The 12573-nt window shown below is 39.2% G+C and overlaps 1 protein-coding gene across 5 annotated transcripts in view; it reads left to right on the forward strand.

The window, feature by feature from the left end:
- IntS6 (integrator complex subunit 6) overlaps nt 1–12249 on the forward strand; it is a 438513-nt gene extending 426264 nt beyond the window's left edge. For all 5 annotated transcript variants that reach the window (XM_070097997.1, XM_070097998.1, XM_070098000.1 and 2 more), the window contains 2 exons: nt 7830–8111; nt 11295–12249. In XM_070097997.1, the coding sequence (XP_069954098.1) occupies nt 7830–8111; nt 11295–11503 (491 nt within the window). In that variant the 3' untranslated portion in view covers nt 11504–12249. The remainder of the gene's footprint in view (nt 1–7829; nt 8112–11294) is intronic.
- Nucleotides 12250–12573: the final 324 nt, after the last annotated feature.

The following is a 12573-nucleotide window of genomic DNA, read 5'->3' on the forward strand; positions in this document are numbered from 1 at the left end:
CTTACTCCCTTTTGTTCTACTCACTGCCTCACAAACTTCCCCCACACTCACAACTGGCTCTTCCTCACTCCTACAAGATGTTATTCCTCCTTGCCCTATACACGAAATTACAGCTTCCTTATCTTCATCAACATTTAACAATTCCTCAAAATATTCCCTCCGTCTTCCCAATACCTCTAACTCTCCATTTAATAACTCTCCTCTCCTATTTTTAACTGACAAATCTATTTGTTCCCTAGGTTTCATCAACTTATTAATTTCACTCCAAAACTTTTTCATATTTTCAACAAAATTTGTTGATAACTTCTCACCCACTCTCTCATTTGCTCTCTTTTTAGATTGCTTCACCACTCTCTTAACCTCCCTTTTTTTCCTCAGTATACTCTTCCCTCCTTGCATCACTTCTACTTTGTAAAAACCTCTCGTATGCTAACTTTTTCTTCCTTACTACTCTCTTTACATCATCATTCCACCAATTGCTCTTCTTCCCTCCCGCACCTACTTTCCTGTAACCACAAACTTCTGCTGAACACTCTAACACTACATTCTTAAACCTACCCCATACATCTTCAGCCCCATTGCCTATACTCTCACTAGCCCATCTATCCTCCAATAGTTATTTATATCTTACCTTATCTGCCTCCTCTTTTAGTTTATACACCTTCACCTCTCTCTCACTTGCTGCTTCTATTTTTCTTGTATCCCATCTACCTTTTACCCTCACTGTAGCTACAACTAGAAAGTGATCTGATATATCTGTGGCCCCTCTATAAACTTGTACATCCTGAAGTCTACTCAACAGTCTTTTATCTACCAATACATAGTCCAACAAACTACTGTCATTATGCCCTACATCATATCTTGTATACTTATTTATCCTTTTTTTTTAAATACATATTACCTATAGCTAAACCCCTTTCTATACACAGTTCAATCAAAAGGCTCTCATTATCATTTACACCTGGCACCCCAAACTTACCTACCACACCCTCTCTACATGTTTCTCCAACTGTAGCATTTAGGTCCCCTACCACAATTACTCTCTCACTTGGTTCAAAGGTTCCTATACATTCGCTTAACATCTCCCAAAATCTCTCCCTCTCCTCTACAGTCCTCTTCTCCAGGTGCATACATGCTTATTATGACCCACTTTTCACATCCTACACTTATTGTAATCCACATAATTCTTGAATTTACACATTTACATTCCCTCTTCTCCTTCCATACCTGGTCCTTTGTCATTATTGCTACCCCTTCCTTAGCTCTAACTCTCTCAGATACTCCTGACTTAATCCCATTTATTTCTCCTCACTGAAACTCGCCTACCCCCCTTCAGCTTTGTTTCACTTAGGGCCAGGACATCCAACTTCTTTTCATTCATAACATCAGCAATCAAATCTCTGTCCCAGATTTTCGCTTGGCCGACTTCTTGGGACTGAAAAATTACTTGGGTGGGCTAAATTGGGATGTCCTGACTATGGGCCAGGTAGGTGATCTTGGTTGCCAATATGACGTTTTTCAGAGCATAGTACTAGCTGCCCAGACAACTTTTGTTCCGGGGTAGGGAAATTAGATCTAACAAAAATGATCCCAAATGGATGAACAATAGATTAAAACATCTCATTGGTCAAAAGAGAGGCATATATAGGCGTATCAAAAGAGGGGATGGGCAGTTAAGAAATCAATATATTCAATTAAAGAGATAAATAAAAAAAGGAATAAGAAAAGCAAAAAGGGATTATGAAGCTAAGGTCGCAAGGGATTCAAAGACTAACCCAAAAGGGTTCTTTCAGGTATACAGAAGTAAGATTAGGGACAAGATTGGCCCACTTAAGAGCAACTCTGGTCAGATCACTGACAGTGATAAGAATATGTGTGAAATTCTAAATACCTACTTCCTCTCAGTTTTCACCCAGGAAAATACTAGCAATATTCCTGAAATAATAGAACTAAATGATAAACTATGTACGATTGCAGTAACCAGTGAGATGGTCCTCAGACAAATAGAGAAACTAAAGCCTAACAAATCCCCAGGTCCTGATGACCTGTTTGCAAGGGTGTTAAAGGAATGTAAAGAGGAACTTAGCATACCTTTGGCTAATCTTTTTAACATGTCACTACAAATTGGCATAGTGCCTGATAAGTGGAAAATGGCAAATGTGATACCTATTTACAAGGCAGGTGACAGGTCCTTGGCTTCGAACTATAGATTATATCCGATCATCCTTTGTACCTCTATGGCTCCCGTATCCCTGAACGTGATAGTCAGGTTTCTTGGCCTCCTCTTTGACCGTAGGTTATCCTGGAAACCTCACATTACCTCTGAAGGCAACTTGTCACAGCCGGCTGAACCTTCTTAAAACCCTTGCTCATCTTTCATGGGGAGCTGATCATCGAACTCTCCTTCGCCTACATTCAGCCCTCATTTTATCGAAACTTGATTATGGTGACCAGATCTATTCAGCGGCCTCTCCTGCTACTCTCTCTAGCCTTAACCCCATTCATCACCAAGGATTACGTTTATGCCTTGGTGCTTTTCGCTCTTCCCCTGTTGAGAGCCTCTATGCAGAAGCGAACGTTCCATCCTTATCCGATCGCCGTGATGCCCATTGCCTTCGCTACCATGTACGCTCTCATGATCTCCGCAATCCTTCCATTTATAGAATGGTCACTGATATTAGTAGACATTCTTTATTTGTTCACTGCCCCTGTTTACTCCATCCCTTCTCTCTTCGCCTACATTCGCTCTTGTCTTCTCTTCAATTACCACCTTTCTATGTTCATGTAGCATTTCACTTTTCCCTACCCCCCCTGGGAAGTTCCAGCTGTTCGAGTCTGTTCTTTCTCTCTCCCTTGCTTGAAAGCCCAACTGTCTACGGTCGCTTCCCGCTCTCTTTTTCTTGACCACTTCCACTCTCATTCTCATGCCATTGCAGTGTACACAGATGGCTCTAAGTCTTCTGATGGCTTAGGATTCGCAGCAGTGCTTCCGGACAGCGTCGTTCAAGGGCATTTACTATCTTCGGCTAGTATTTTTACTGCTGAATTTTATGCCATTCTTGCAGCACTTATCTGTATTGCATCTATGCCTGTGTCATCATTTGTGGTTGTCTCAGACTCCCTTAGTGCTTTACAGGCTATACAGAAATTTGATACACCTCACCCCTTAGTCCTCCGTATCCAACTTTGGCTGCGCCGCATCTTTACCAAGCATAAAGATATTGTTTTTTGTTGGGTCCCTGGTCATGTTGACGTACAGGGCAATGAACAGGCAGACACTGCTGCGCGGTCAGCAGTACATGACCTACCAGTTTCATAGAGATATTCCATTTACGGACTATTTTTCCTGCAATAGCTACCCACTTTCACAACTGGCAACAACGTTGGTCTACTATGCTCGGTAACAAACTTCAATCTATTAAACCGAGTATAGGTTACTGGCCATCTTCTTGTCACCAGTGTCGAGGTTGGGAGACTACTCTCTCCAGTCTTCGCATTGGCCATACTCGTCTTACTCATGGATATCTCATGGAGAGGCGCCCTGCTCCTCTGTGTGAGAATTGTCGGGTTCCATTATCAGTCAGCCACATTCTGTTAGACTGCCCACTTTATCAACGAGCACACAATTTACCTCCGTCGCCATCTTCGCTCCGCTGCTCTCTCTTTACCTTCCCTTCTCGCTGATGGACCCACCTTTCACAACCTTTTTGACAACTGACTTACTTCACAAACTCTGATACCTTCAGCCCTTTCTACCTCAATCTCTTGCTACCCTCTACCCCCGCACTATCCCCTGCCCCGCTGTTTTCTGTAACCTACTGATCATCCCTCCCCCTTTCTACCGCCCAATACCCTTGCTTCCTTCCCTACCCTGCAACGCTGTATAGCCCTTGTGGCTTAGCGCTTCTTTTTTATTGTAATAATAATAATAATCGAACTATAGACCAATAAGCCTTACCTCCATAGTGGGAAAATTTATGGAATCAATAATTGCAGAAGCAATTCGTAGCCATCTTGACAGGCACAGATTGATTAATGAATCTCAACACGGTTTTACAAAGGGGCGTTCCTGTCTTACGAATTTACTTACTTTTTTCACTAAGGTGTTTGAGGAGGTAGATCATGGTAATGAATATGATATTGTGTATATGGACTTCAGTAAGGCTTTCGATAGAGTTCCACACCAGAGGCTATTGAGGAAACTTAGGGCACATGGAATAGGAGGAGAAATTTTTTCCTGGGTAGAGGCATGGCTGACAAATAGACAGCAGAGAGTTTGCATAAATGGGGAGAAATCAGAATGGGGGCACGTCACAAGCGGTGTTCCTCAGGGGTCAGTGTTGGGCCCCTTGTTGTTCACAATTTACATAAACGACATAGATGAGGGAATAAATAGCGACATAAACAAATTTGCTGATGACACCAAAATAGGCCGTCCAATTCATTCTAATGAGGACATTAGAGCACTCCAGGATGATTTGAATAGACTGACGCAATGGTCGGAGAAGTGGCAGATGCAGTTTAATATTGACAAATGCAAAGTTCTAAATGTTGGACAGTTAAATAACCATGCCACACATAAACTAAATAATGTAGATCTTAATACTACTGATTGCGAAAAGGGTTTAGTTCTGGTTAGCAGTAACTTAAAACCAAGACAACAGTGCATTAGTGTTCCCAATAAAGCTAACAGAATTCTTGGCTTCATACCTAGAAGTATAAATAATAGAAGTCCTCAGGTTGTTCTTCAACTCTGTATATCCTTGGTTAGGCCTCATTTAGACTATGCTGCTCAGTTTGGTCACCGTATTACAGAATGGATATAAATGCTCTGGAAAACGTACAAAGGAGGATGACAAAGATGATCCCATGTATCAGAAATCTTCCCTATGAGGATAGACTGAGGGCCCTGAATCTGCACTCTCTCTCGAAAGGCATAGAATTAGGGGGGATGTGATCGAGGTGTATAAATGGAAAACAGGAATAAATAAAGGGGATGTAAATAGCGTGCTGAAAATTTCCAGCCATGACAGGACTCAAAGCAATGGTTTCAAGTTGGAAAAATTCAGATTCAGGAAGGATATAGGAAAGCACTGGTTTGGTAATAGAGTTGTGGATGAGTGGAACAAGCTCCCGAGTACAGTTATTGAGGCTAAAACGTTGTGTAGTTTTAAAAATAGGTTAGATAAATACATGAGTGGGTGTGGGTGGGTGTGAGTTGACCTGACTAGCATGTGCTGCTGGGTCTGGTGCAGTGCTCCATCCTTGAGTGGAGATGACCTGGCTGGATGGGTCATTGGGATAATCCGGGGGGTGGGTCATTGGTCTAATCCGGGGGGGAAACATGGACCTGCTCCGCTTGGGTCAGTAGGCCTGTTGCAGTGTTCCTTCTTTCTTATGTTCTTATCATCTGCACTACATCCATGCACATTCAAACATCCCAGTTTTATAAAGTTTTTGTTCTCATTTTTAGTAAGTGTGTACAGAAGAAGGGGTTACTAGCCCATCGCTCCCGGCATTTTAGTCGCCTCATACAACACGCATGGCTTATGGAGGAAAGATTCTTTTCCACTTCCCCATGGACAATAGAGAGAGAAAAAAAAAAGAGCTATTAAGAAAAACCCTAGATGTGTGTATGTATATACGTATATGCATGTGCGTGCCTGTGTAGTGTGACCTAAGTGTAAGTAGAAGTAGCAAGATATACCTGTTATCCAGCATGTTTATGAGACAGAAAAAAGACACCAGCAATCCTACCATCATGTAAAACAGTTACAGGTTTCTGTTGCACAGTCGTCTGGCAGGACGGTAGTACCTCCCTGGGTGGTTGCTGTCTACCAACCAAAGTATTAACATATTTATAGATGGGGTTGTACAAGAAGTGAATACTAGGGTGTTGGGGAGAGGTGTGTAATTAAAAAATGATGGATGTAACATAGTGAGAGTTAGTTATCACAATAGCTCTTTGTCAATGACACTTTTCATGTTTAGGAGATTTTAAAGAAACGTTGACCTCTCAAGGGAGTTTCCATGACACCAGTGAGGGGCTCTTGGTCTAGGGAATTAGATCTGTGCTTGAGTTTCCCGAATTGAGTCTGAATACCTTACCCCCCCCCCCCCCATAGGTGTTGCATAATCCCCTATGGGTTTAGCACTCCCTATGATTATAATATTAAAGAAAAGTTGTTAAAGGTTTGTAGAGAAATTTTGGAGGGTGTATAAAAGGAGATTAAAAGTGAACATAGAAAAGAGGATGGCAATGAGAGATTAGAGATCAGGTTACTGAATGGAGGGTTTGAAACCATGGCAAGCCAGTCCTTAATTAAACTAGCAGGCCAGTGTGTTGTCCAAGGTACCATGCCAGCCTAATGAGACTTATAAGCACGGTACAGTGAACAACACAGTGGCCTCCTAGTCTTAGGAATGACTTCAACTCTGGTCCATTCAGTGAGATGTTCACAATAGTGTAATTATGATTTTACGAATCATCGGATATCAGGTTGGAGGGAATATGGAGGAAGTGAATGTATTTAAATATTTAGAAGTGGATTTGTCAGCAGATGGGTGTATGAGAGATGAGATGAATTGTAGAATAAATGAAGGGGAACAAGGTAGGTTATTTGTTGAGGCATCTGTACAAAAAAATGAGGTTTCTCTACAGAGGCAAAAAGGGAAGTATAATAGAATACTATAAGGGTACTAACACTTTTATATGGGTTTGAGGCATGCATTTTAAGAACATAAGAAAGGAGGAACACTGCAGAAGGCCTGTTGGCCCATACTAGGCAGGTCCTTTACAATCCATCCCACTAACAAAACATTTGCCCAACCCAGTTTTCAATGCCACCCAAGAAATAAGCCCTGTTAACTCTATCCACTCATATGCAAGTCCCACTCAGATCCAACCCCTCTCACTCATGTATTTATCCAACCTAAATTTGAAACTACCCAAGGTTTTAACCTCAATAACCCAACTAGGTAGACTTCCACTCATCAACTACCCTATTTGCAAACCAATACTTTCCTATATCCTTTCTAAATCTAAACTTGTCTAATTTGAATTCATTACTGCGGGTTCTCTCTTGGAGAGATATCCTCAAGACCTTTTCTATAGGTCTGGAGGCAGTGGAAATGTAATGCAGAGAATTTGGAGCATAGAAATTAGATGGAGTGGGGCTACCAAAGGTTTAATTGAAAGGGCTGTGGAGGGGTTGCTGTGGTGGTTTGGGCCTTTAGAGAGGATAGAGTAGAATAGATGACCCAAGTTTGATGGGGAAGGAAGAAGGGGTGTGGGTTATCCCAGGAAGGATGGAGGGTGGACCTAGAAGAGGTTTTGAGTGCTAGGGACTTGAGCATTCAACAGGTTTGTGTGAGCATGTTATATCTGATAAGTGATTGTTATGACTTGATGTGCTCTTGGAGTACAAGCTTGGAAATGTTTATGAAGGGATTCAGGGAAACCAGTTAGCTGAAGTCAAGTCCTGAAGATAGAAGGTACTGTACAGTACCTGCACTCTGAAGGAACAATGGGGCTAGTACAGTGTGATGTAGGGTCATTTGAATTGTGATATATGAAAATTTTTGGTAAGATAGCTATTGAGTGAGTGATGGTGAATGTGTTTCTTTTTTTTTTTGGGGGGGGGGGTTACCCTACCTCAGTGCAAGACAGCCATTATGGTAAAACAAATCATTTTTATAGGCAAGAAAGCTCTGTTTTTGAGACACTGATTAAAAAAAAGATACATCTTTTCTGTAATTGTGTGGTAGAATGAAATCCATGTTTATAGTATTTATAATCTTTCATACATTATCTAAATTTATTATTATAGATGTGACACCACCACCACCTTCAGTGCGAGATGAAGAGATTAATGCAGGTACTTTAGAAGCCTTCGATGTGGTCTATGATATTTCACCTCCAGCACCAAGTCATACTTCACCACTTGAAATGTCTTTTGATGATGGCACAGAGAAGAATAGAATTGTAAATAATAGTGAACCTAGAAGAGGAATGTCTACTCCTAGTACTCCAGCAGACACACCAGCTACCAAGACTTATAATAAAGAACTGAAAGTTATTTGTTTCAAATTAGTTAAAAAGCCAGGCAGAGGTAAGGATGTAAATGTTGCTTCACCAAGTACTGTAGATGTTTGTAGAATTATGCATGGTATCTATTTTTTTAATTGATTTGTTATAGTATTACTGCATTTTAAAATATATGCACATGATAAATTCTCTAAATACAGCTCAAAACACCAACAGCTTTTATAACTGCCCATAAACATTAGTTTGAAATTTGCCTTCTCTTTAAATTTTGCTTTTTCAAAATACTGTACTACCCATTCATGTTAAGTGACAGATTTATTGGTCCAGGATGTGGTTAGTGTTAAGAATTTTTCCCACATTTGCAATATCATATAACTTTAAATGTGTCATGTTTGCCTGTGCTCTTTCTTATAAATAAATAAAATTAAAAAAGGAAGAGGGAGCCAGTGGTGAATTGTGGGAGTCCCATTTCAGTAGCCCTTGTTTACCATGCTTGGCGGTAATATATACCTCGCACCTTGGCAAATTGAGACTGTTCTCTTCCCAAGTGATAGTTCTAACACAGATGGAAGTGTCAGTGAAGATGAAGTTCATGGTTTTGAGTAGTTTGTGACCAAAAACAATGCCCAGGATACCAGAAATAGTGCTGGAAGTCCAGACAACCATCAACCTAGGATAACCCAAAAAAGTCAGTGACTTATTTCCATATGGGTGGTGGGGAAGGCAGCATGCTTGTTGGAGAAGACTGGGTGGGTAATGGGTGTTGGGGAAGACGTTGGGGGTAATGGGTGGTGGTGGTTTTGTAATGCCTCATTTGACACCAAATATGCTGCTCTCATAACAGCAACAACAAAGGCTACCTTCAACCATCCACACACAAGCAACCTTCCACAAGCTATAGCAGTTCTAGGAACATGTCCACTGACTATAATAAACAACTTTTTTTATTGCTGGCTCGTGTAAACAGGTTTTGTAAACACTATAATGATGATAATGTTGTGTTGCATACGAGTGGATATATATATGCATTACACATTATACTGGGATCACAGGCCACAAAAGTTACTTGAAAAAATAAAATATTATAAAATATAAGGAAAGGTAGAATAAAAATAATATTACTGAGTGAGCGGCAGTTGCCAGTGTTGCCGTAAGTGGTTCACTTTCTGTCAACTTCATACCTCTATATCTCAGTAAGTAGCGATTGCAAAAAAATTTTCTTTTAAAACACTCACAAAAATATTCTTAAGATTTTGGTAAGAAAACATTTTTTTTTTTTTTTTTTTTTTTCGAATATTTTTTGACACTGAGGCACTTCAGGATCAGAGCTCTTGACAGTGAAAGCGTTAAAGATAAATTTAAATATAAAGGAAATTAATTATACAGCAGAAGTGAACTGGAAGAATGAGTAAGCAGCAAGAAGAGTTTAAATTGTTATGGCCGAATAAGAGAAGGTGTTTACTGTACAAACCATTGTTTTTTCATGCAGATAGGTCAAACCGGCTTACTCATAATAAACATATTTTTGAGAAAATGCTTATTCACAAGTGTGCATTTGTTGGAGAAACAGGTAGAAAAGCGCATTGGTAGATTTTGTAACAGCAAATGAGCTAACAAGATGAACATTGAATATTGGAAGTTCTGTCCAGTTTAGTTATTACGCTGCGTTGATGATGTGCAGGAGTAACTAGACGATGACTTTCTCCTTTGAAAAGGATATATTTAAAATGAAAGAGATTAGTGCAAAGAGAAAATAGACAAGATAAAATTATTAATATGAAGGCTGTGTCATCAAAGAGAGAATTAGAAATTGCTTCATACATTTCACAGTAATAATGCATAGTTCTACACCTCTTGTATATGCAGCTGATTGTTATGAGGAAGATTGAAGCTTAAAAAATATGAGAACATATGCAGAAAGTATTAGAGAGTGAAGTGGTTAGTTGTTTGTTTATATTTTAATTATCCATTCAAATATTTATGTATTATGAATTTATGTTGGACAAGACTTTGTAAGGTCTATGAAAGTTGCAGTGAGGAGGAGGCTGTGAAAGTTGCAGTGAGGAGGAGGCTGTGAAAGTTGCAGTGAGGAGGAGGCTGTGAAAGTTGCAGTGAGGAGGCTATGAAAGTTGTAGTGAGGAGGAGGCTATGAAAGTTGCAGTGAGGAGGAGGCTATGAAAGTTGTAGTGAGGAGGAGGCTATGAAAGTTGCAGTGAGGAGGAGGCTATGAAAGTTGCAGTGAGGAGGAGGCTATGAAAGTTGCAGTGAGGAGGAGGCTATGAAAGTTGCAGTGAGGAGGAGGCTGTGAAAGTTGCAGTGAGGAGGAGGCTATGAAAGTTGCAGTGAGGAGGAGGAGGCTATGAAAGTTGCAGTGAGGAGGAGGCTATGAAAGTTGCAGTGAGGAGGAGGCTATGAAAGTTGCAGTGAGGAGGAGGCTATGAAAGTTGCAGTGAGGAGGAGGCTATGAAAGTTGCAGTGAGGAGGAGGCTAAATGCAGTGGAGATCAGTGTGGTATGAATATTATGCGGCAGATAAAAATTGAAAGAGCTTAAATATTTGTTTGGTGATATGAAAGTTATAATTCACTGAGCAGAAGAGTTGTTGTTGAGATTGTTTAGTCATTTATAAATTATGATGGGAAATATGTTGATCAAGAGGGTGTGTAAATCTGCTGTAGAAGGGTTAAAGGGAGTGCATGAAGGAGGCTTTAATTGGTAATGGCCTGAGTATCCAGCAGGCATGTGTGAGGCTTTAATTGGTAATGGCATCCAGCAAGCATGTGTGATTTGATGCACTGTTAAGCATGGTAACATTTAAAGGGATTCATGGGAAAACTTCTTTGGTGAACTTGAGTTCAGGAGGTGGCAAGTACAGTGCCTGCACTCTGAAGGTTGGATGGGGATGTTGTAGTTTTGAGGGCTAGATAATGAATGAAATGTTTCCTCCTTTGATTCACTTTTTCTTGGTGGAAAATGGCTAAGGCTGCAATAATAAACAATAGGAATAATTGAATAAGTTGGTAAGAAATGTGAAGGTCTTGAAAAGAAGTAGATACTGTGTTGATGGATGGTGTGTAAATTGACTGTAGTGTCTCACAGTGAGCAGTTTTATGTGAAAGTCATGAGAAAGTAGCAAGTATTAATTCGAGCTACAAATGGTTAAAAAAAATTCACATATACTATTTAAATATCATTAAGTCCTATAAAAATCTGTATTACAAATTAAACTGTAATTATTTTGTTTTCAGACTTCAGAAGACTCTTCGATCAGCTGAACACAGTGCAGGGCTCATATGAGTCAAGATTGAAAATGGTGAAAGATATAGTACACGAGGCCAGTAGGTTTAAGCGTCACTCGTTGGTGAAACTGTTATTTCAGTTTCTGGACTCCATGACGAGTACGGAGAAGGGGACAGTTACTCGCCCTAGTGTCAGAGTCAATGGTCACAGCAGATAGATCTGGTCACTTCATATTTCAGTTAGTTTAAAAAAGTATAATGTGTTGCCCTGCTGTGACTGTGGGGAATGGCATACATGATGATGAAACAGTACAATATCTTAAAAAATTAATGTGTTATATGCACATTATTTTGTGATACAGTATAATAAGAAAAAAATTATAAAAGATAGAAAGTTAGTAGTCGCTAGTATTTTTTCTCAGCAAGTTGTTGAATTGTTTATATGTGAATGGCAAATTGTTTAATGATCTTGCTAAAAATGTAATTGTTTATTGAATAGATTTTATATACAATATAAATGAATATTGTAAGAAACATTGAAGGGTATGAAAGAAACAATATTAGGTTAAAAGGAGTGAAGTAACTGGAGACTTGTAAGCCTAAGTTGTTAGTAAACAAGCAGGAACATAAAAACAACCATATAAAGCTAAATCTAGTAAATTATGTACCTGATCAGTAAAACTTGAATGTGTAATAATATGAGTCAGTTTTATTGAATTTTTACAAAGTCATTCACTTGGCTTACCATTTGTTTTCTTAGTTAATCACAAGACTGCTTAAGAAATTCATTTTATTTTGGGCCATTTTGATTATTCAGACAGGTTGGAAAGTTTAAACCTTAACTGAATTATTCTTATTGTTCAGCAGTTAGTGACCTGTTTTAGCCCCTTTCATGAAGACTATTTATTTATATCCAGTGTATTATAAAACAAATGTATCTTATTTTAATTAAAACCTCTGATAATTTATATTCTCACATGTATTTTATAATTGTGCCAGAATCCTTTATGACCTTACTCCAGGCCTCTCTAATCTTAAAAAAGCATTTTTGAATGCTTTCTTTTGTGATGTGGGTTTTATTGTCTGAATTTTCAATGACCCTAACTAGCATTTTCAATGAATACTGAAAGTTTTAAATTCAGGAGTGGTTGCAATGTAAAGAAAGTCATGTGAAATGCAAAAAGAAAGTTGATGTGTGATGATCGTTTGTAAATATTGTGTATATTTATATTTTATATATGCAAATACAGTTGAACCTCCATTAATAATTGCCTTCATTTAATCAATT

This window comes from Cherax quadricarinatus, chromosome 60, assembly GCF_038502225.1.
Source record: "Cherax quadricarinatus isolate ZL_2023a chromosome 60, ASM3850222v1, whole genome shotgun sequence".
Classification (NCBI taxonomy): Eukaryota; Metazoa; Arthropoda; class Malacostraca; order Decapoda; family Parastacidae; genus Cherax; species Cherax quadricarinatus.